This window comes from Sinocyclocheilus rhinocerous, unplaced genomic scaffold, assembly GCF_001515625.1.
Source record: "Sinocyclocheilus rhinocerous isolate Xijiao unplaced genomic scaffold, SAMN03320098_v1.1 scaffold148, whole genome shotgun sequence".
Classification (NCBI taxonomy): domain Eukaryota; kingdom Metazoa; phylum Chordata; class Actinopteri; order Cypriniformes; family Cyprinidae; genus Sinocyclocheilus; species Sinocyclocheilus rhinocerous.
In genome coordinates, this window is record NW_015653472.1 from 2,670,729 (window position 1) to 2,696,227 (window position 25,499).

General features: G+C 38.0%; 1 protein-coding gene across 1 annotated transcript in view; it reads right to left on the reverse strand.

Moving 5' to 3' along the window:
* The window catches only part of LOC107716070 (basement membrane-specific heparan sulfate proteoglycan core protein-like), a 107,246-nt gene that overhangs the window by 21,163 nt on the left and 60,584 nt on the right, over positions 1 to 25,499 (reverse strand). Inside the window, exons 31-55 of the mRNA XM_016522390.1 lie at positions 21,867 to 21,934; positions 21,639 to 21,703; positions 21,416 to 21,556; positions 21,146 to 21,337; positions 20,776 to 20,811; positions 18,293 to 18,544; positions 17,667 to 17,732; positions 16,655 to 16,738; positions 15,287 to 15,379; positions 15,114 to 15,203; positions 14,799 to 15,029; positions 14,560 to 14,673; positions 13,413 to 13,540; positions 13,217 to 13,303; positions 13,065 to 13,117; positions 12,541 to 12,705; positions 12,201 to 12,311; positions 9,374 to 9,505; positions 6,707 to 6,829; positions 5,460 to 5,612; positions 5,208 to 5,362; positions 4,996 to 5,073; positions 1,548 to 1,683; positions 1,322 to 1,473; positions 1,078 to 1,207 (exon numbers count right to left, since the gene is read on the reverse strand). Of these exons, the coding sequence (XP_016377876.1) occupies positions 1,078 to 1,207; positions 1,322 to 1,473; positions 1,548 to 1,683; positions 4,996 to 5,073; positions 5,208 to 5,362; positions 5,460 to 5,612; positions 6,707 to 6,829; positions 9,374 to 9,505; positions 12,201 to 12,311; positions 12,541 to 12,705; positions 13,065 to 13,117; positions 13,217 to 13,303; positions 13,413 to 13,540; positions 14,560 to 14,673; positions 14,799 to 15,029; positions 15,114 to 15,203; positions 15,287 to 15,379; positions 16,655 to 16,738; positions 17,667 to 17,732; positions 18,293 to 18,544; positions 20,776 to 20,811; positions 21,146 to 21,337; positions 21,416 to 21,556; positions 21,639 to 21,703; positions 21,867 to 21,934 (3,035 nt within the window). The remainder of the gene's footprint in view (positions 1 to 1,077; positions 1,208 to 1,321; positions 1,474 to 1,547; positions 1,684 to 4,995; positions 5,074 to 5,207; positions 5,363 to 5,459; positions 5,613 to 6,706; positions 6,830 to 9,373; positions 9,506 to 12,200; positions 12,312 to 12,540; positions 12,706 to 13,064; positions 13,118 to 13,216; positions 13,304 to 13,412; positions 13,541 to 14,559; positions 14,674 to 14,798; positions 15,030 to 15,113; positions 15,204 to 15,286; positions 15,380 to 16,654; positions 16,739 to 17,666; positions 17,733 to 18,292; positions 18,545 to 20,775; positions 20,812 to 21,145; positions 21,338 to 21,415; positions 21,557 to 21,638; positions 21,704 to 21,866; positions 21,935 to 25,499) is intronic.

Here is a 25,499-nt window from a genome sequence, read left to right on the forward strand (position 1 = left end):
TAAACTGGGGCTTGCAGGACTAATAATTTTACTAGACAACCAAGCAGCCAGGTCAAGTGTTATCTTACATAAATAAGAGGGTGCATTAACTTATTTCTGCACATTTTTAAAATGACATTCCTCATTTGAAGAGATAAAATAAAAATAAAAAAACACTGCATGTCAATTTTCCTATTATTAAATAATATTTAAATGTTGAAAATGTTACTGATCACATGGGCCAATCGGAGTGAACTGCGACGCTAATGAACACGCAGTCATGCACAGAGACCATCGGCAAATAATATGATAAATTTTGGTTTGTTTTCAGCGCCGATAGCCTTGTGGTAAGTGCGTCGACATATAGTGCAAATGCGCTCATGGCGACCCGAGTTCGATTCCCGCCTCGAGGTCCTTTGCCGATCCCGCTCCCCTCTCTCTCCACCCAACTCTTTCCTGTCCGCTCTCCACTGTCCTCTCCCATTAAAGGCATAAAAAGCCCAGAAATATAACTTTGAAAAAAAATGTTTGGTTTGTTTTTCACCAAACCCTATCGTATAACCCCAGAGCACTTGGAATAGACTGCACGTGTCACATGGGCCCACTCTGAGATAATTTTGCTGAGATTACTTTTTTAAAAGCTTGATGCTGATCGCCATACAATGCCATTATTTGGACAAGTACGCGTGGGACATTTTTGAAAAAAATCTCCTTTTGTGGTTCGAAAAAGAAAGAAGGGTGCATGAGAACTATAGCATGCGAACAACACAAGGGTGAGTAAATGATGACTTAATTTTCATTTTTGGGTGAATTATCCCTTTAAGTATTTGACATAAAATTGACTATTTTGGGGGGACAAAAGTCCCTGAAAACTAATTCCAAAGTGCAAATATCATCAAATGAATTCTTGGGACACAGCAAGAGATGAAGGGGCTTGGAAAATAAGTCTGTTTACCTAATACATGAAAAACCAAAATGTGAAGATAGATGACATTAGACAACATTATGAAACAGCCTCTGCCTACATAATAGCATGTTTGGTTAATGATCTGCATTACATTAATACTTTCCTGTTCCTCATCAATCTAGGGGACTTACGGGAGGAGCTGGACGTCACAGACACAGATACAGAAGCCTGACGGGGGAATGGGCCGCCCTCGACCTGACAGATATATTCTCCAGTGTCATCTGCAGAGGCCTGCAGGATCCGCAACTGAGTTCCCAAAACCTTGAGTCAAATACACATGCAAGCACACACATGGTTTATATATTTAACACTCGGCTCAGAAATCTGTCATACATACTTCACGTAAATCTGCTTTATAATGGACTGTGATAAAACCTGATGATTGGATGACAGCAAGCCGCCTGCCCTGCTCCATTTGACAGATGCTGGAGAGGTTCCTGGGACGATGCAATTGAGATCTAGAGTCTCTCCCTCTATTACAGAAGCAATAGAGGGCTGGATGGTGACTCCAGAGGGGATGATTTCTCCTGATCACAGTGACAGAACAATATTACAATTATATCCTAAAGATACTAGTCTAAAATTTCAGGACTTGCCTCACCTCTTTTGACAAAGACCTCAATATGAGCTTCTGAGGAACCAACAGTGTTGGTTCCAACACAGAGATATGTGCCTGCATCAGACGACCTGATATTGGGTACGAACAGAGTGCCGATGTCAGTGCGCTCCAGGTGGGCCTAAAGAGGATATAGATATACGGGTTTTGAGGTACATTTTTAGTTATTTTATATGGAATCTAAGATATTATTGCTGCAATAATTTTCTGTAAATCTGCTTTCAAATAATGTGCATTGTAAAAAGTGCTAAATAAATAAATTGGCTTGATTTTTTGTGAACATCAAGTGAGTTTGGTCAATAGGAGCAGAATAAACGTAACAGCATTAACAACAGAAGACAATTTAATACTCATTACTTACCTTGCCTTGACAAGACTTACATTAAATAAAACAGTTTAAATGCATTAATATACAGAAATACCTGCAAATAAACTTAAAAAATTAAGCAAATAATGTTAAGCATTTTAGTCATTTATGAAGTGATTTTTGTTATGAGGCTATCACCGTGTCCTAACCAAGACTAATGACAAACTGAATGCAAAAATGTGGTGTGACGCAACTAAATAGTACATAAACACAGCCAATCAGAACAATTCTCTCACTTTCTCGCAGCCACAATGCACTGTAGCTGAAGAGCGCAAAACACATACCTCATATTTTCATGACTTCATCAGTAGTAATTAAGCATGATTGTTACTTTTTTGTATGGAAATTGTCATATCCACAATTTTGCAAACTGCTATCATATTATTTTAATCTGTTGTCGTAATTATCAACACACTGGTTTGTAGCGCAAATGGTTGTACCATTTACTGCACTTTGTTATTGTCGTAGTGTAATGTGGTGTTTTGTTTCATGTTCATGTTTTCCATGTCTTTTATTTTGTAATTGTTTCATGGTCCCTGTTTGTGTCATGCTTTCCTTGCCCTCATGTATTCATGCCATTGGTTCCCCTGTTCATTTGTGTCATGTTCTGATTGGTTGTCTTAGTCATGTGTCTTGTTTCCCATTGGTTTGTTCTTGTCATGTGACCCTCTTGTTTCCTATAAGTAGCTTCATGTTCCCATTGTGCCCTCGTCGTGTATTGAATGTATTTAACCCGCTGTTGGTGAGTCTAGTCTGTTTATGTCAAATCTGCTCCTGCTATGTCTGTTCAAGTCAAGTCAAGTCTGTGTTTCTTGTTTGGATGTTTGGATATCACCTGTAAATAAAACTGCACTTGGGTTCTCACTTCAACTCGCCTTCAGTGGATGATTCATTACACCTAGTCAATTCAGCCTGCACAATGAATCAAGCTTCCATCAGTTGGACTCTTTGAAATGCTTCATTTCAAAGGGCTCTTTGAAGTGTCCAGTAGTGAACTTTGGTTTAGAACAACCCTTCAGTATGGCTCTCCCTCTAAAGTGTCCATCAGAGGTGGATTTTAGCCAGTTTGGAACACAGTGCAACTCTCTCCTCCTTGACGTTTGATGATTAATATATATGAGGAGCGCTACTTGTATCCAAAAAGTTTCCATTATGGACAAACTACCCGGCGCGACATGGCAGACACAAACCAAATGGCTCACAAAATGCGAAGGCACTGTGGCTTATGACATACCGGTACACTACTGGACAAGTTAAGACACAGTGTAATTTTTTTATGCCTCATAACAGATTGTTATTAATCATTGGGTGTTATAATTATGGTGCTACAGGTCTATATTAGCAGATGATTAACCTGCAATTACCTGTAATTGATTAAAGGCATTGGTGACGGTGATTATTTCACACAATGAGATATACAGTGACAGTGGACAGTTAAAGCAGCTAGTGGCTACACAATATACATCAAAATCCTACATCTAGAGACATCCAGGCCTGTAAATCAACCTTCAAATGTAAACATAATTAGACTTTCTTTGTTTTACAAGGATTTATAGAAGATAAAGATTCATGAATGCAATTAGCACAATTATGATGTCCAATTCTCGACAATAGTTATACACATATACAAAGAAACTCTAAAACTGTACGTTACATCTGTAGTGTACTCTCTGCAAAGGAAAAAATGACTGTATTCAGAAGGGAGGGGGTGATATTTTTATCCAGGAGTAAAGCTGCTTAACTCTAGTGAAACGTGGCGGCAGTAGAGCCGGGATGGGGCAGGCTTGGTTGAATGAGTGTCTGAAACCATTCAAAAATTTTCAAAGCAGCCCGTTTGCTAGAGCACACAGAATTTCTGCATGGCCTCACGGTAGACCAGAGCACACTCTGGGAAAGGCTGACACAATGCAGCAATGCTCTCAGGCAGAACAAACCAGTCCACAAAGACACAAGGTACGCAATACACCAAAGCCCTCCAGAGGCATGGGACGGGTCGTCCATGTCTCATATCTCGAATAACCCAAATCGAACAGTGCAAAAACATGTACAGTGGGGTAAAAAAAAAATGGGTCCACTTGGAAAACTGCTTCCGTTTGGCTTTATATTTAGCCATTTTTCTAATTTAAATACATTTATAGGAGTATAACAATTTGAGTCCAAAGTTCAATTGTAAAATGTAAATGAATTTCAGTATTGGTTTGTACATCCTTTGCTTTAAAGGAATAGTTCACCCAAAAATGAAAATGTTCTGAAAATGTACTCACCCTCACCATGAGTTTGCTTCTTCATCAGAACAAAACTGGAGAAATGTAGGCATTACATCACTTGCTCACCAATGATTCCTCTGCAGTGAATGGGTGCCATCAGAATGAAAGTCCAAACAGCTTATAAAAATATCACAATAATCTACAAGTAATCCAGATGACTCTAGTCCATCAATTAATGTCTTGTGAAATGAAAAGCTGCGCATTTGTAAGAAACAAATCACTTTTTCACTGGAGAAAGAAATATTATGGATAGAGGACTCATATTTTAGGCTGAAGCAATGGTTTCAAGTCAAAAATGTCTTGATGGATTTATTTATTACAAACATGCAATTTATGGATTACTTACATTACTTGTGGATTACTGTAACGTTTCCATCAACTGTTTGGACTCTCATTCTGACGGCACCCATTCACTGCATAATATCCATTAGTGAGCAAGTGATGTAATGCTAAATTTCTCCAAATATGTTCTGATGAAGAAATTAACTCATCTACATCTCGTTTGGCCTGAGGGTTTTCATCAAATTTAATTTTTTTGGGTGAACAATGTAGACTTTTGCACCACACTGTACATACTCTTTGAAAACTAAAACCAGCACACCTGTTTACCAGAGCAAACGAAATAATGTTTGTACTCAAATAAGCAATCTGCAATGCTTTTTTGGCTAATAATCTAATGGATGTCACGTGAATGATTAAATGAATCATGCATTTAGTTCACATAGATTTTGGTGAGGGTAAGTGAAGCGAGACAGGTGGGATGGGACGTGTGAGACAGACATCAGACAAATGGACAGACCTGTAGCTCCTCAATACGTCTCTGTAACACATCGAGACTGTTGCTTTTAAACTGATGGAAACCGTGAGAAGGAATTGCCTGAACAAACACCAAAACATGGGATGAAACAGAAAGAAAAACTCAAAGGAGGCAAAACAAGGCAAAATCTGACCAATGGCACAACCCTGATTTAGTAACAGGATGAATGACAAAAGGAGAAATTGGTTTTTCACCTGTGGCGGCAGTGAACCACCTCTCTTCTTCCATGTGAGGGCAGGGGTGGGACTGCCAACGGCCCTGCAGTACAACCGTAAAGTCTCACCCTCGTGAATTTCCACCCGTGGAGGGCTCACTTGTACGTGGGGTAGACCGTGAGGTTGACTTGTACCTGAAACATCAGTTAAAAAGTAAAGGAGAACTGACTTGTCAGCTTCGGGAGCTTGTTACACTGTAAATCTTGAAGCATTCTGGTGTCAGACATGTACTTTGAACATGAAGAACTCCTCGGGCTGTGTGCTCGCCATGTGTGTTCAGGGCCTTGCAAATGTACTCGCCGTCATCCAAGTGATCCACCGATGGGATGGTCAGCAGCCCGTTACGAATGACGACTTTTGAGCCGATTCGCTTTCCGGGACCTCCTGACAAACACCATATTATAAGACAGAATTCCAGGAGTCAGGAAGCAATAGTTCATGTTATGTGGGAATACCTAACCACACGACCAGATTGAAAACTCAATATATCTTCATCAACAAACAATGCTTTCCATGATTTCAAGGTAGGACGTTCCTCGATCAACACCCTTGTTGGTCCAGCAACAACATTCTTCAGCAACAAGCATCATTGGGTTTAAATCATTAGGTTTTAAGAATCTTTTGTTGTGCTTTTGTTTAACTTATTCCGTTGTGTTGACTAACATAATAAAATACATGTAAAGTATTTGATTTATCATTTTAACTGTCATGTGTTATTCAATATTAAATTTAATTAAGTGGGTCAAAAAGTTAATCAAATTGCATTTAATATAAATATTATATGTGACCCTGGACCACAAAACCAGTCATAAGGGTCAATTTTTTGAAATTGAGATTTATACATAATCTGAAAGCTGAATAATAAGCTTTCCATTGATGTATGGTTTGTTAGGATAGGACAATATTTGGCTGAGATACAACTATTTGAAAATCTGGAATCTGAGGGTGCAACAAAAATCAAAATATTGAGCAAATCGTCTTTAAAGTTGTCCAAATGACATTCTTAGCAATGCATATTACTAATCAAAAATTATGAAGATATTTCGTAAATTTCTTACCGTAAATATCTTCATGCAACATGATCTTTACTTAATATCCTAATGATTTTTGGCATAAAAGAAAAATCGATAATTTTGACCCATACAATGTTTTTTTGGCTATTGCTACAAATATACCCCAGTGACTTAAGACTGGTTTTGTGGTCCAGGGTCACATATATAATACTTTTTTTATTTAACTGCAACTAAGTGTCTGAAAACATTGCATTCAATACACACTTAAGAATATTCTTTTAAAGTATATTTTTTTCCATAATAAGTACTGAAGTGTACTTCTTTTTCACAAAGGCCTTCTTTTGCAGGATTGCTGTTCTAGGGCCAATATAAGATCACACGTCCTATAACCATGTCCTACTTAGCATAATCATGGTGACCACAAATTAATTATGAACTTATATTCTCAAATGTAGATTGGCTCACCTATCCATTCCACAGCAGGTGTGGGGTTGCCAGTCACTGTGCAGCGGAACTCTGCCCGCTGGCCCTGTTTGACTGTCAGCACAGGTGGATTTACTGTGGCCACTGGCTGGGCCCCTTCAGTAGCTACAGTGAGGTAGAAACCAGTTAATCACAGACAGGAGTAGCACACTTCAAACTGGAGTACCAGTCATTATAGATAATGCCTATTCAGAACAGACCTTACCCTCTCTCGACAACGCAAGAGGTCAAGAACCTTTTCAGTGAAATGGATTTCTCATTCATGGTCTAAATGCTATGAAATGTCATGCTAATTAATTGATCATGTTTTTTTACATTTATCTTACTGTGTGGTCTCTATTATAAGCACTACAATTTCAAAAAGGCAAATGGGAAGAAAACTCTGAAGAGTTAAAACAGTTCTACATTTGGGAAAGGTCTGTTTGTGAGAGTGTTTATGAAGTGATAGTGGTGTGACAGCATATGCAGCGTGTGTCTGGCTGCCAGAGCTGATGGTAAAATCATGTCTCTTGGCAGCCAGCTTGAGGAGATGAGAAGTGGCAGACGGGGCTTGGCAGGGCAAGGCCCTCACTGCTGTCTGTGCCAACTCGGCTGGACGCAGAGCCCTCGATCTATAGGGATTCCAGGGCAACAGAGCAAAAGAAAGCTTTCTTTCACCAACTAGGGCGGACTACTGGTCTGTGTAAACTCTGTGTTAAGCTCCGGTCTGCTTCTCGGTGACTGAACAGTGCTCATTTAGCCTTGGTATTTAGAGCACTACTTTTTCCATGTTGGGTTCAAAAATAGAGTTCTCATTTTGGTCCATAACTCAGAAACGTACTTTTTGTTCTATGCATTTTGAGATCTATCTACCCACCCATCTAACAGTTTACACATCTATCCATCCACCCAACCATCTTGCTGTCTACTCACCCATCTCTCTGTCTATACACCCAACCATATAGCAGTTTACCTACCCCTTTATTCATCCACTCATCAACCCGCCCATCACTGTCTACACCATCTACCTACTCAACTATCCATGCCTACCCACCCATCTATTTTTCAACTTATCCATCTACCTGTCTACATAGCTATCCCTTCGCCCAACCATCTAGCTGGCTACACATCTAGCAACCCAACCACAAAACTGCCTACTCCCCCATTTTTCAACTCCTCTATCTAACCCAATCCTACCAGTCTACTCATTTATCCATCTACCAACCCATCTTTGTATACACCATCTATCTTCCTAATCCATTTGTCTACCCACTCCATGTTATTCATCTACCCAACCATCTATTTATTTACCCTATCTTTTCCGTCTACTCATGTCTATCTACCCACCCTTCTGTCTATACATCTCCACATCTATCCACCTAACCATCTAGCTGTCTATCTACCAATCTTTGACCTCATCCATCTACCCAGCCACTTTCATCTATATACATCTATATATTCACCCATCTATGTCTCCATATCGGTCAATCCACCCAACCATCTGTCTACCCATGCATCTCTGTCAACACATCTGTCGACCCAACCATATAACTGTCTACCCAACCATCTATTTTTTCAACTCATCCTTCTACCCAATTTACTAATTTATCCATCTAATCTACCCACCCAACCATCTACTCATCTACCTACCCACTTATTATCTACACATCTATACACCCATCTATTTTTCAATTCATCTAACCAACCCTATCAATCTACTCAATCCATCTACCTACCCACCCATCTATCGGTCTATACATCTATGCACCCCCTCAACTATCCACACCTTTAGTCACCTATTCATCAACTTATCTTTCTACCCTCACAAATTTCTGTCTATATATAAACCCATCTTTTTTATCTATCCACCCTATTTACCTACTCTATCTATATATCCACCCACTTGTACCCTATCTATCTACCCACTTCCCTATCTACCATTTCTCTACCAATCTATCTACTCACCCATGTGCTATCTAACCATCTATTTATCTACCTATCCATCGATCACCATAAGCCATGTAAATTCATACTAAAGTGAAACATGTAAACTGGACATGTAAGCGTGAGTGATGACCATTATAAATGAGACAGTATGATCTTTGAAAAACAATGTATGTTATTTGATATCTGATATACCTCAACATAGTCTTGCATATCAAAAGCATGATACTGGGCTGATGAAATGTGCGGGGGACCCCTCTCTGTTACAGGTGACAAGTGTGATGTTTGGTGGTTTGGTCACATATAACAACAAGAAGATATATCTGTGTTACAGACCATTTAGTAATAAAATAAGAATCATACAAGACACACTTCAGCAACAGAGAGAAGTCCCCATTGTGTGCAAGCATGCAGCTTTACTGTTTCAATGGACCCATATGAGCCATGAAAGCTTAACCAGATCAAGTAATGCTCCTGTGTACAACTCAACACATGTACAACAAGTGAGCAAAACATGGTAACAAACAGGATTAACAAAAATAAATAATATCTTTAAAACTGTGGTGGTTACAAAGTTTTTTGTTTTGGTGAAATTAGCACTGTGCTCGTAGTTTGGTTGTACCTGGGCACTACTTGAGATGGTAAAAGCATGCAGGGCGTGAAGGTTGCATGCGTGAAAGAAACGGGTCCTTCCAGGTATGGAGGTAAAGAACCATGTGGACTTACGCTTTCTATGTCCTTCAAACATCTCATAGGCTGTGTAAAACATCTGTGACTGAGAAGCCTCTGTGAATGATGGACAGGCAGATACTGTCAAGTGAGTCTCCAGAAGGTTCAGTGAGAGTGGCGCACTGGTGCCTCCAAGCATTTCAACGTGATTTAAAGCATATGCCACTCAACTCAGAGACTTCAAGACTTTTGAGCACCAGAACTTGCGTGCAACGACTTGCATTTCTTCTGCCGTGAAATAATACTTTAATAGGTGGGGACTAAATTATCTCTAGATAAGTTTCAGCAAGCTTACATCTTATATTTCCATGAAAGTAAATCATGCTTTAACAGATGGCTGCAAATATCTCCCAAAATGCCTGAGGTTGATATCATTCATTTACTAAGTACATCAGTACATGTCAAATTTTAAATCACATTTCAAAATTTAAAATATAAAAAGTCTCAAATATGATATGATACAGATATGATTTCTTTTTAACTTTTTACCTTTTATCTATTTGTACAAGGAAGCTTCTCATTGGCTTTTTTAGTAAGGTAAATGAAGTTCTTCCCAATTACACCATTATGCTCCAGTATCATTGATTTACAGTACCTGTCATGTGAGACTATAGACAATGGTGGAAAAGTTCATGAAGAATAGATGCTGTAAAATGGCAAGCATTAGTTTGCCCCACTGAGAATCAAAGAGGGCATTGAGTTTTCCTAGTGAAAAAATCAATGCACATTTAGAAGACATTTCAAAATGAGTGTGAGGTAAGAACACTGTCTGTGTAATTAAAAAAAGAGTGGAGGAAACAGCACTCAGATGAAATCAAAGCATGCAGGTTAGTATCAGAACACAACATATGTAAAAGCTTTACCTCGATATAAACATTCATAATGTATTCGCCTTGAATACAGCTTGTGATTGATACATATCTATCCTAGGATTTCAGTTTCACTTTCATTCCATGGAGCGATAGTGTTTTACCTGTTTTTCTTTTAATATGTTCACCATTTAAAGAGTAATTTGTACATACATTTCACAGTTTAGACAAATCAAATACAATGAAATCATAATGTAAAAAAAACATTTTCTCAAGATTCAGCACCATTTCAAAATGTACAAAATTAAATATTGTTTTAATTATTGAAATAACTGAATATACCTACATGCTTGACTAAAAAGAAAATCAAAAAAGGAAAAAGATAAAGCACCATTCAAGTGTAAAACATACATAATGAATAACAACAAAAACAATGCAAAAACACAAATGCATGAAAAAATGTTTGAAATCTGTTATAACATACACATAAAACCTTAAAGTCAACATAAACATAATTTCCATTATATTACTCGCTGTGTTTGTAAATGTAAACCAAAGTTTTTGTTTTTACAGCAGTTTGTCAAACCAGTCAAAATAAATATGGAATTAAGTTCTAAGCAATAACTACAGTACACATCACTGTTGGTAACATTTGGAAGGCATTATCTATGAAATGTCTCTAAATACTACTAAATATAATTGAGTTTACAAAACCGTTTAAGAAATGGTTGCATCTGAAATGCCGCAACATAAAATATATAATAAAAAAAGGTATATATATTTACACTGCCAAAACCATTGGCAGTTTCCAATCCATGTAGATGACCAAAAAGAGAGAAGAAAAAGAAACAATTTGAAATGGAAAATATGACACTCATGGAAAACGTCAACATTCCAGCTACTGCACTATTAATAGCACCATTTTCGAATACAAGACTGAAGAACATTTCCATGACAAAATAGAGGTGGAATCACATCTTGGAGTCAGGAACGGGATTGTGCCTGCAGAACCTCTGGCTGACGAGTCCCAGTATTTATGACACCTCCCTACCTTATAAACCACCTATCCCCAAAAGACCACCGCAGGAGGGAAATGACAGTAAACATGCCCGGAAATTAAGATACAAACCCCCAACTAGTAAGAAGACTGACACAGAACCACCACCATGACAACACCCAATGACACCCGCAGCTGATTTCACTGACCGCTACTAAGGACACTATGCATGAATGTAATGCATATTAGTCTGGAGGTTAGTAAACTGACTAGGCCTTATCCATTAAACACAAGCAGAACAAATGTTTTTGCAAATAATATATGAATCCATTTTTATGTACATTTTTATATTTAATGCAATGTGGCGATTTGTGTAAAATATTTTACAAAAGACTTGCACAGAAATTTTTGCTCATGTTTCATGAAGAACGTCAGTATACAAATTACAATTTCTGTGTAAATCACTCCTAAAATGTTTCACTGAATTGAATACAACAATTTACATGAAAATGTATTTATGAACGATTTGCACAAAATTTGTTCTGCTCATGTTTCATTGTGCAATTGCATAATATTCTGAACTAAAAGCTGCCATTGAGAAAACGTTTATATCAAACGTTTAATACGACTAAATTGCTGTCAGTCTTCATGGGAGTCTGTTTTGTACACCTGCTTTAATATGCGAGTCACATAACAAAATGAACATCATCTAAGTTTCCAATATTCATGACCCAAAAATGCTTCAACTTTTTGCTCAAGATTTTAGCTTGCAACACCATTTGGGAGTATGAAAAAAAAAAAGATCATGAATTTGTATCAAGAAAAACAAATTATTTCAGGTGCTGGATTAGACTTGACTGAAAACGCATTTTCTGAGATTTAGTTATTGAGTACAAAATGTAATATATCTGAGTTTAGCTATTCATTCACAAGCTGTATCAATTTGTCTGGCGTAAAGATTTTACACTGGCAACATGAGAAGCCTTTTAAATTTGTGTAAGTGGAAAAAATGCCTTACTTGTAACAACAATCTCTGCTTTGCTTCTATTGGAGCTGCGCTGGTCTCGGCAGGTGCAGATGTAAATGCCAGCATCACTAGGCTGCACACTGGGGAAATGCAACTCCTCTCCTGCGACATGGAATGAAAAGGTTAATATCTCAGTTTTTACTCTATTTTTTAACTTGGGTTTGGTCGCAATGTATTAAGGTGCTTGCTTATCCACAAAGGATATATGCAATATGAAACAGAGCATTTGATTCTATTTTTGATGCTTGGTTTCTCTAGGGGATTCATTTGTGACGTCTTGAGAGATCCCGTACTAGTCATCTGAACATGCTTGTAGGAATGTGGGCAGTACCTTGTCTGCGTCTCTCTGCTGTGCTGGAGATTGGGCGTCCATCCTCACGGGACCAGTGGAAATAGTGTGGTGGATATCCAGACACCTGGCACCTGAGAGTGACTGGGATTCCCTGCGCCACCTGAACCCTTTCTGGATACACCTTCACCACTAGAGACGCAGCAACTGATGACATACAAACACATTGTATTAGAATCTGTCCGATAGAAAAGCTGTTTTACAAATGCAGAGGCCCATAAATGTGCCCCATGAAATCAATTAAAGATTTTTTTTATTTCTGTGTTGATGTAATACCAATTGAAACAGGAAGTTAGGGCAGAAAAGGCTCATCCCCCTTTTTTAAAACTGCCAATTAGTCATAATTTGCTACTGGTTTCCAAAGTGGTATTATGAGTATATGTGTGTTCATGTGCATAATTTAGTCAACTTTTATGAGTTCACTAGTATAATAGATGCTAGACTTGGACTGAAAATCATTTTTTATTTCATGGGGTCATTAAAAGTAATAGTAAATGAACAGATACCACTACGGCAGGGGATTCTTGCTTGTGGATTTCCAACATAACCAGGCGCACAGCTATGAAGAACGAAGAGTGTCACATTAAAAATTGTGATGACAATAATAGCATCTAAACAACTGAATTCCATTGTAACAGTACAGGAAGCGTGAGCGTACCGTTCACAATACTGGCCAGTGTAGCCGGGCTGACAGGCAGTGCACTGGTAGCCTCCGTTACCCAGACTTTCACAGGTACGAGAGAACCTACACATAAAATGACTATTAAAATCATTCCTACAAGTGAGGCAGATATTGTGAAAACAGGAGCTGGCAGGGTCAGGTAAGGTTTACAGAGGTATATGTTAAGACTAACTGGTTGTCAGGGTCAGTGCCGGGGCAGGCACATGCTTGGCAGTCCTCAGGGGTTCCAGCAGTTGGATCTCCAAAGAAGCCGTCAGCACACTGTTCACAGAGCTCACCCTTGGTGTTGTGTTGGCAGTTCTACGGATCAAAAAGATATCACATGTGGTATGGACTACTTTTATGAGGGTGAGTAAAGGCAATATATATTTATATATTGATTGATTTTAGTTAGTTTATAATATGTATTCAATCTATAAAATACATCTTTTGGTTTAACTTTATTTTAAGGTGTCCTTGTTACAGTGTAACTATACATATAAGTACTGAGTAATATTAATTAACTACATGCACTTACTATATGGTTAGGGTTAGGATTAGGGTTTGGCTAATGGGTAACTTGCATGTAATTATGCATAATTAATTGTTATTATAATAGTAAGTAGTGCAATGTAATTATATTATTTTGTTTACATATTTGCTCAACTTAAGAGGGTGAGTAAAATTAATTTGTTTATTTATCTAGTTATGATGCGATTAATATTATTTTTAAAATGTATAGTATATAACACTTTTTAGATACACTTTTTTTTGGACGCAATTGAACTATTTTGATTAAATATAATTTATTCATTCATTAATTTATGCAATTTTAGATCATTTAAATATTTATTAAATTGTTTTACTGTGTTAGATTTTGTATTACTGTATTATATAAATACATATATTTGGTATACTGTACTGTTCAAGTTGACAAGCTGTTAAAAGGAGAGCAACACTCTTATTTAAATTTGACTGCATTCATCCCTTAAAGGGATAGTTTTTTATTTTTGTTTTCTTTGTGCACAAAATGTATTCTCGTAGCTTCATAAAATGACGGTTGAACCATAGATGTCACTTGGACTATTTAAATGATGTCCTTACTACGTTTCTGGGCCTTGAACATGTCAGTTCCATTGCTGTCTATGCAAGGTCAGAAAGCTCTCGGATTTCATCAAAAATATCTTAATTTGTGTTCCAAAGGTGAACGAAGGTCTTACAGGTTTGGAACGACATGAGGGTGAGTAATTAATGACAGAATTTTCACTTTTGGGTGAACTATCCCTTTAAAACATTCTGGGACACACTTTTGTTGAAGAACCGCTGGTAAAGCTTCATACCGTGCAGATGCCAGTCTCTGGGTGACAGGAGTCCGTGTGGCCGTTACATTCACACAGCTCACAGTGGCCAAGGTACAAGCCCCCTCCTGTGCGAGTGTATCCAGGAGCGCAGTCCTACAGAACACAGAGACAACGAACAGAAGTCTGGACTGAGTAATACTGTCATCACCATCACTGCATGGAAGCAAGCCTTTACAATTCATCTAGTGGGTCACAGAGCAAAGCTGCATTGTTCCTACCTGGCAGGACAGACCATGGTAACCAGGAGGACACTGGCACTGCTCCACCTCCAAAGCCTGGGCCAGGCCAGTGTACTCGGGCACAGCGATATCCATGCGGACCCCCGAAATACTGGATGAGTGCATCTCTGTGTGATACGAAGCACGGATCAAGATGTCATCGAGGTCCGCGAGCACCATCATCAGGTGCTCCCGGGTTGCCGGCATGCCATCGGGACGCTGCCAGTGTTCCTACAGACCAGAAATTATCCATGTCATGCTAAACCACATATCTTGCTTCAATATGAATGACAGTATGGATGTATGGGTTCTCACCTCTCTGAAAACAATCTCAAAGTCCTGTGACTCTCTGGCTCCATGCCCCCTTCTCCATGGTTGCCGTGCCACCAGCGTGATGTCATTACCCTGTAGAAATAGTGATGACCAACAGGGGTCAAATCTTAAAAGAAAGCCTATAACATGCACGTAAAATCTGCTATCATACTTACAATAATCTGAACATCAGCATCTTCTATTGGAGAACCTCGGGGTCCTGGTACATAGGAGATGGTGTATTTCAGCTTTCCACCATATGCACCAACCTACATAAGAACCAAAAAAGAATGTTTGACATTTTTACATGAATCATAACTCCAAATGCAAAACCTGCCTAAAATGACAATTAAATAAACCTACTGCTGCTGTTTTTTTCCCCTTATTTTCAAAGAGAAATAAAATGTAAAACAAATTAAATAAAATAAACTAATCGTCAGATTGTTTTTCATAATGGCTTTATTTTTTACTTTGTTTCATTATGTGGTTGCTCAAAAATAAAATAAAACTGTATATAAATAAAACAAAATATGCCCTAACCAGCCACAAATGCAACAAGTGACAGGACAAGTAAAATCTCATTTGTCTAAAATCCTGCTGCACATAACTGAACATTAAACATTAAATATATTCTGAAAGGCTGAGAGTGTTGTTTCACATAGCAGTTTCACATTCAGCACTGATAGAGCAAAATACTTGCTGTTGGAAACTTGTCATATCATGACACATTCAAAACGATTATCAATATTCATATTTTCTTTTCTTTCTTTTTTTTCCTTTTTAAACCAAGGCAACATTTACAACAGAAAAAAGTTACTCAAAGGTTAGCAAAACATCAATAAAACAAGTAAGCATCTCAGATATGAACCTCTACCCTTAATTCCACAGCAGCACTTCTTACTGTCAGCACCACAGTAATAAACGCTCTAGACATGACGTGATTAGATACACCAGGTTGGTTGCTTTAGACTAATAAGTGATGTTTTGGCTCGCCCATCGATCCCACCTTTGGCTCATGTAGTGATTCAGTAACGTCTAATGTGGATCAGACAACCTGAGGGATCAGCGGTAGGCGGGCCTGAACCCATCCATGTGTTTACCTTATCCCCTTTGAACTGCTCCGGGAGCTGCCAGAAGAGCACGTCATCTGGGTGCAAGCTGAAACCATTGTAGACCAAAACATACTGGAGCATAGGCAGAAGGAAATACATAAAAGCTTGGATGAAGAGAAAAGTAGCAGATAAGCAAAGCATAGAGGAAAGTATGAGAGAAAAGAAATCTATTCCTGTCAGTCAGGCACAGCGATATCCATGCGGACCCCTGAGATACTGGATGAGCGCATCTCTGTGTGATGCGAGGCACGGATCAAGATGTCATCGAGGTCCGCGAGCACCATCATCAGGTGCTCCCGGGTTGCCGGCATGCCATCGGGACGCTGCCAGTGTTCCTACAGACCAGAAATTATCCATGTCATGCTAAACCACATATCTTGCTTCAATATGAATGACAGTATGGATGTATGGGTTCTCACCTCTCTTGTTTACCTTATCCCCTTTGAACTGCTCCGGGAGCTGCCAGAAGAGCACGTCATCTGGGTGCAAGCTGAAACCATTGTAGACCAAAACATACTGGAGCATAGGCAGAAGGAAATACATAAAAGCTTGGATGAAGAGAAAAGTAGCAGATAAGCAAAGCATAGAGGAAAGTATGAGAGAAAAGAAATCTATTCCTGTCAGTCACTGACTAACTTCAACAACTTCATCAAAATTCTTACAATAAAATATGGTAGTTAGAAATAAGAAGAGTTGGAAATTGAGTTTGGTTTAATATTTTATTAAAAAAAAAAAAGACTCTTTTCAAAAAACTAAAATGTCTATTCAATCTATACCAACAGGAAAAATCCACCCTTTGATCATCAATCCTTAACTAGCTTTTGCGTACTTTCCTAGATACGTAGATGACCTAATCCTCCACAGTCATACTTTGTTGAACATTAACCTCTATGATACACTGTTCGAAAGTTTGAGGTTGGTACAATTTTTCAATGTTTTCGAAAGAAATCTCTTACGTTCACCAAGGCTGCATTTATTTGATCAAAAATACAGTAAAAACACAAACAGCAATACTGTGAAATCTTATTCAATTTAAAACTAGTTTTCTACATTGATATATTTTAAAATGTCTTCAGCTCTTAAATTTTCATCAGCAGCCATTACTCCACTCTTCAGTGTCACACGATCCTTCAGAAATCATTCTAATATGCTGATTTGGTGCCCAAGAAACATTTATTATCAATGTTGTAAACAGTTGTGCTGCTAAATATTTTTTGTGGAAACAAACACTTTTTAATGTTACTTTGGATCAATTTAATGTGTTCCTGCTGACTGAAAATATTAATTTCTTTAAAAAAAAAAATCTATTTAATGAACCCAAACTTTTGAATGGTAGTGTATATTCAACTTAACCTAGACTGTGACCTTCCTGAGTTTCATTTTGGTTTTCCCAGAAAAGGGTGACACTTTCCCATGATTGCCAAGTAGAGTCACTGGTGACTACCTTGTTAGAAGGGCCAGGTCGTGGACCTCTAGGGAGACCAACAGTGTTTTTTCTCTGTTCCACCTGCTGATAAGACCAACATCCAAACCAAAAATCAACCAACATAACTTTGTGTATACAAGAAAATGTTTACTAGCATAAACAAGGGAAGTACTAAGCTACTAGCCACTGCATGAATGACAAGTTGACTAACCATTTTTTTTTTTCAAGTGTGTTTGTTGCATTTAAAAGTTAGAGTTCATCCAAAAGAGAAAGTTGTCACCCTCTTGTCATCGCAAACCTATATGACTTTCTTCTTTGGAACACAAAAGAAGATATGTTGGGGGGGATTCTTCATCCTTACAATAAAAGTCAATGGGACCCAATGATTTTTCCCACTGTGTTCCACAGTAAGTCATACAGATTTTGAATGAGGGTGAGTAAATTATAACAATTTCAATTTTTAGAGCGAAATATGCCTTTAAAACAATGCGAGATGCTCAAAAACAGCACAGGACAATGTAATGGACAAATCTAAAACTAGTCACTATTCAGTTAGTCTGTCATTGAATGACTAGTTGATGACTAGCCCTAGTGTAATCCTAACATGAACCTGCGTGAAAGCCACCAGTGAGAGCATACAGTACCTGAGATGAGTCAGGGTGAGAGGAATGGCCTGGGTCGTTTGAATGGGACTCAGAGGCCCTTAAAGAGGAAGTTATACCAGAATGGAAAGAAGGGGCACGCACACTTGACCGAGATAGAGAACTCTGGGCATCAAATGAAGAATGGGAAGTTTGAGAGGATGAAGAGAAAGAGAAGGGAGACTGCCCATTGGAGAAATTAGTGATGATTGACCAGATTTCATCATCAAGTTTGCGTACTTCATCAGCAGGATGCTAGTGAGAATAAGACAACGGATGGAACAGGAAATATAGTGACTCAAAGGCTTTGCTCAGACAGGCAGCAAATATTAGAGTTAGTATGTTCAAATCCATTCAGTTTGTTTCAGTTTTTTTAATTTTCATGATTAAAGAAAAGTTTTTATGAGTTTTAGAGTTTTAATGGATGCATTTAGAAATCTGATTTAAAAAAAAAATTTCCCTTAAAAGAAAAAGTTTACAAAAATGTCTGGAGCTACAGATATGTTCAAGTACATTCACTATTGCTCACTCTTTCCTCAAACAGTGAATGGGTTAGCAGTTGGACACAGTACATGTGTGAAATGCCCCTGGTTTGTTGTTTGAGAAAATCTCTTGGGTTGATGCTACAGTACAGTCATTATTATAGTAATCAATGAACACTACTGCTGAAACGTTTGAGATCAGGAAGATTTTTTAATGTTTTTGAAAAGGATTTTATATGCTCCCCAAGGTTGCATTTATTTGTTAATAAAGTAATATTGAGAAATATTAACACAGTTTAAAATAACCATTTTCTATCTGAATATATTTTCAAATTTAATTCATTACTGTGATGACATAGCTCCAGTCATCTACTCCAGAATTCTACTCCAGTCTTTAGTGTCACGTGATCCTTCAGAAATCATTCTAATGTACTGATTTGGTGCTCAAGAAACATTTCTTATTATTATCAATGCTGAAAACAGTTATAATGCTTCTCTTGTGGAAACCATGATACAGATTTTTTAAAACAAATATTTTGAAACATTATAAAATGGCTTCAGTGTCACTTTTGATCAGTTTAATGCATCTTTGCTAAATAAAATATTGAAGTATTTCTTTCAAGAAAAAAAAAATCATACGGACAACAAATTTTTGAACGGTAGACACATGGTCACTGAGTCTAAACAAATGAATGGATCAAACAGAGATGATCACTCATAGAGCGTGAACAGTCATTCCTATAGATCGGACCGGAAAAACAAACCAGATTTTTGTGCAGTATAAGCAAAGCCAAAGAGAGAGAATGAAGAGACAGATGTACCAAAACTGAGAGGAAAGAATGGGACATGCAGCCAAACAGATGATTAAATGCATGCAGGGAAGTGCTCAGTGTAAGAATCAGGATACCACGTATGCTCTCACCTCAAGTGTTCATTCTGTTTAAGTGGTGTCACTCATAAACAGCTAAATATCTTCCAACCTCAATTTGTTTCATGCAGTTTTTTCTCTCAAATTTTGTTCTATCGCTTTTAATTCAAACATCTACAGGTGAAGTTAATGCATGAAGATATTTGTGACCTTCACGGATTCTACTGGAATTCAGCATATCTGTCAGTTTTCCAGCATTTAATTTTCAGTGCAAACTCTCCGGCGGTCAGTTTATTAAAAGCATGGAAGAATTAGAGGGAGTTCCAACTTTCAGATTAAATTTAGTACATTCTGTTGCTAAAGAAATATCCATCAGTTATGTGAAACAGGAGGGTGTCACACTGTTGAAGTGCCTCTAGGATTCAGGTCAGTGGTAAGAACTAACCGTAAAAGTGAACTAATACCTCAGTGGCTCTTTTGGACATTAAGAGGTCTTTACCCATATCGTTCATTAGCTGCCATGCAGCCACGTCCCTTCTAAGTTGGTCATTTATCTATAGGGAGTCTCTCTAGTTTTGTGAATAAAACAATTTCTGTAATCTTATTACAAAATCTAAATGATAAACTAATGAACTACAAAGAACTAGTTACTTTTCTTTATGTACCATTTCTGTATGACTTGTATTTCTAGACAGCTAAAAGACTACATAAAAGAATACAAGCAAAACGCCACTGACCACTTTCATTTGAGTCATTTCATTTTTCTTTAAGACTTTGATAATGCCATTTTTCAGACACCACATTTACGAGTGTATGATGTTAAACCCTCAATTCTTAATAATTCAATAAATTATAAAATCACAAAAAAAGTGTGACCCCATGGTGTTACTAGGTGTCAACAGGGCCTTAGTATGATTAAAAATGCAGTCAGAATGTGTCTATGATGAAATCCCATGCACTTCAAATCACGATCAAGGCCAAATAAAACCATAACATGAGTAAATATGCAAAACATTCTGAAAAGATCAATGCTCAGATGACCCATTCATGCATCATTCTAATTCTAGAAATATGACAGGCCAACATCAGACACACTTTCAACAAACACGATCACTCTTTGAACCTGCAAGGATTACCTTGTGTGCTCGTCTAGTTCGAGCAGAGTAAGACTTCTAAAAAAGGCAAATAGATTCAGAAACACTTCAATCAGTGCATCGCATCCAAAACAATGAAAAAATCAAAATATAAAGACGCATCTGTCAAATTAAGCCTAAGCAAACACAATTTGTTGACACTGGTACCTACAGTACTATAGCCTTTGTGTAGACTCCAACCACTATGAAAACATTTCTAAGCAGTAGAAGAGCTGCCCTGACTAAGTACATTTTGAAAGAAAAGGTCTTGGCAGCATGCATTTGCAGAAAGAAATCCATTTGAAGAGAACTCAAAGCGGGAGACACAAAGACTTGTAAGAATGATAAAGTACATAACGCTGCCAGACTCTACCTTGTCTCCCTGATAGGCGCTGGGTAACTGCCAATAGTGTGGCTCCTGTCCAAGATAGTTAAAGTTAGTGTAGGAGAGTTGTGTTCCATCTGTGGACAGCTCTATGGAGAAGCCACTGTCAATGCGGTTGGTGCGCTGGCGGTTTACAAGAGCAAAACCTTGGTAGTTGCCAGGGGCAAAAATGGTGGAAACCTGGAGAAAAAAGGAAGGAAATGAACATATGCCTACACAGACTGATGAAAAGCACTGGTGTAACTCATCAGGCCTTACCACATCTCTATAGTGTCTGGAGCTGGAGCACTGCTGGGTGACGCCCATGCAGAAGCAGGACAGACAGCCATCTTTGTTAGCAGGACTGAGGTAGAAGGTCCCTTGCTTGCAAGTGGAACATGTTGAACCCTCAACGTTCATCTGAGTAAAAACAATTATGTTTTAAAACTGATGCAAATAATACACACACACAAACAAAAAAACCCAACATTTATTTTCTTACCTTGCAGCGACAGATTCCAGTTGCGCTACATCCTTCGCTTCCACTTTGGTCACAGCGGTAACAATCTATAAACATATTTTGTCTTAAATACACTTTTAATTTAGTAAAATATTGGTAAAGTATTTGAATGTAGGAGAAATTTTCATTTAATTTGATAATTATTGACATTTTTTTGTACTTATAACTTTAGGAAAAATTGTTACAGAACATTATTTTTGCCAGTATTACCACCATTACTGCCGACTTCAGTGCATCTTTGTCCAAGTTGGGGATTGCCAGTATATCCTGGGGCACATCTGAGGAAAAATAGACAACACCTTGGAAAAACAGATTCAAAGTGTCATGCAGTAAAAATGAAACCACATTAGGAATTAACAGAGACGTGACAGGACCTGCCGTGAACATCAAGAGCGATTTATGACTGCTATGAACTGAGTCACACCTCTTTGAGAATATGATTAATGCATAGAGCTTCTTCAAATACTTCCTGAACATTTTCAGACAAGCTAATATTGCTAACATAAAGGAACTTTGATTTGTGTGCAGATAATTGGTTCACGAAGGGGGAAAAAAGGTTAAAAGGTTAGGGAAAAGTAAATCCTAACAAGGGATATCCTACAGAAAACATGACATGTGTATGTGTAAAATGCTAAAGCTAATGATAGGAGTTAAAATGAACATTTCATGTTTGGTTAATGAAGCGTTACTGGAGCTTGGGGCTGTGGAGGTAACATAAGACAAAAAGATGTTTGAAAACAATGGCTTACTCTATAACAAATAATACCCAATATCAAGAAAATAATTTGGGAAATAACCAGCGTAAATGCTTAACACATGACATGAAATGTTTGTACATTTACAAGCAGTTATTGATTGTCAGATTCACATTTGGAATACCACAAGAAAAGTAAAAGAGCAAACCCCTCACACATTAGCATCTTTTAATGGCCACCACAAGAGAAATATTAGATCGCATATAACAAAGGATCCATAGCATAATGCCATGCTTCCAAGTTCAGGAGATGGATAAATTACAGCCAGTAACGCTCTCAACATCCCACAGATGCCGAGTCCTTCTCTCTTTGAAAAACTACTTTGCTGAACTAACAGGCTGAAATAAAGCCAGAGACAACCAGAAGGACCCAATCCAAGTGTCTAAGCAAGTAAAACCACCTTATCCCCAAGCCTGTGGAAGCTGAGGAACTTGACAAAAAGTCTTACCTGATAACTCGAGGTTCCAAGGTAGTCCAGACAAATGCATTATACACTAATACACTACAATAGAATTCAATACAATACACCACTACTTCAACAAACCTTTTAAAGGTATACTGCTGAAAATACAAAATACAACTTTTGCCATATTTGGGCAAATTGAGGTTCTATGTTGATGGAGTTCACAAACTTTACAAGACAATGAGTCGAGTAGGCAGTGTGGATAAATAAAGATGAATAGAATTGTATAAAAGTACACAACATAATGTCTGACTACTAAGTAGACAAAATAGTATAAACAGTACAATCAAGGCATCACATAATATTAATAAAACATTATTTCCATAATTCTGCTAAAAAAAACATTAGGGTCAGATCATTAAATAAAAATGCAAGGCACAACATGCTTGGTTTACAACATTCTTGATTTAAGAATTATGATGATTTGTAATACCACTTTTGCATCATAGTTTGTATTCAAACCTCAAGCTTGAACATTCAATACATTCTGCATAGTTCCTATGGGGGCTAAAAGAGGGGGAAAAGGTCCAACGTAACAAACTGGTATAATAATCCCCATAATATTTAGTAATCAGGAATGATTTTGACAGGAACTGCCAGCCTTCCAAGAACAATATAAAGGTTCTCGTCTTGTTTTAGCATGGATCTTTTTAATGTTTTCTGGCCCCTGTTATTCTTCATGAAGATGAAGTCTAAAATATTAATGGAGTTAGATGTGTTGCTCTGAGTTGATTTTCTTGGAGTAGTCGTTTTTACTTTGGGTTTAGGGGAGTGTAATCTTTTCTTGTCAGGTGATTTACTAGAAGCAGTTGTGTAGGTAAACTCCTCAGGTTGGTTGGACCTTAAGTCTGATGCACCTCTCGCTTCATGAGAAGGAACTAACTGATTTTGCTTGGAAGATTTAGTCTTGGAATGTCTTCTCTTTGTTTGAACATTGTGAGAAGATTTGCTGATGTTTGTGGCTTTTTTGTACGTTCTTACTACCAAATCATTTCTTTGAGTTTTCATAGATTTGGATGTTTTTTTGGAAGCAATACGTGCCCCTTTTTGTGGTTTGCTTGATGACTTGGAAGATTTTGCTGATTCTTCAATATGAGGGATTTTTGTATGCGATGGAGGAGGAATCTGAAATTTAGAAATTTCAGATTCTTCTTTAACTTGAGGCTTTGTAGGTGAATGGGATAGTTGATCATGTTTCCTTGCAGTTTTTTGAGACTCCGCAGACTTACCATTTACTTTTGGAGCACTTTTGTGGTGTTTTTGAGAAATTACATTTTGTCTGTTAATCCTTGCCCGTGATATAAGAGAAACTGTAGTCAGTGCCTTTATTTTTTGTTGATTCTGTTGCGTTTCATTGGAGGTAACCAAGGTTGAAAGCCTTTCAGAGGATGCAGTAAGAGGATGGCTGGCGATACCTTTGGGAACTGTTGATCTCCTAGAAGATTTACTATGATGTTTGTTGTCTGCCTTTGATGTGAAATTGATTTCAGTGTCTCCTCTTGTTGATATTGGTTGGATCCTTTTAGTTGAGAACTTTCCTTGCCTCTTAGTTGAACTTCCATTCATCGGGGAAAGTCCATCTTTTGCAAAGTTAGTTGTGGAGATAATATGTGGAGTTGGCAGGGTTTTGGGAATAACAGTTCTCATCTGAAATCTGCTGGTAGACATGCGCGTAATCCAAGCTGTAGTCAAGGCTGGAATCCGGGTGGTAGTAACCACAGCGATTTCTCTTTGATCCTGTGGTGGACGTGCCATATGACGTGCACGTTTGACTTTGTCTAACTCTTGTGCTAGTGCAGTGAAGCCATCAATCAGTATCTCAAGTTTTTGTTCTAGTTTACTTAGTCTTGTTTTAATGTCTGTGTATTTGTTGGTCAACTCATTGATTCTGTCTTTCCTGTCATTTGGAGACAAAACACTGGCTAGTGTCTTCAGCTGAGAGCTGAAGTGACTCTGGTGCTTCGTCATGTTCTCGAGGCTGTCTTTTATGTCCAGCGTGTTGCTCTCAAGCATACTGAGGTGCTGGTTGAAGTGATTCGTGTGCATCCTCAAGAGCAGCTGGAAGCTCTGCTGTCGTGCCTCAGGACTTGGTGTGTAACGTGGAGGCCCACGAGTCCAACGGTGATTTAAGCTACGTATAGTTGTTGACAGCAAAGATCTTGTAGTTCTTTCAGGTACTGAAAAAGTACTATCTTCTGTTCTATCAAAGTATTCACCAATGTTATGGCCAGTTGTATCCAGAGCTTGCCTCTTCCCAGGGCTGAGGTAGAAAGCATCATCACATGTAGTGGGAAGGAAATCTTTTGAACCTTCTAGGAAGAAGTCCCCGCAGTTGGAAATGCTGAGAGCCATGATAAGACAGGGCACGTTGGAACCAAATTTTAAAAATATATATACAAGCCATTTGTTTTGTTTTTTTATCCCAGACACCCAAAAGCTTTTGCACTCTGAGCGAGTGACAAGGATCCAAAATCCATGTCATCAACTTGTTTATGTTTCAGTATGGGAAGCATAAACAACCCTAGAGACCCACAAACGTCTAGAAGAAGAGTTTGAAATAAGAAAAAGTTGCTCAAAATGCAGCAAAGGCTTTACAAAGATGCACTGAAGCATTAAAAAGGATGC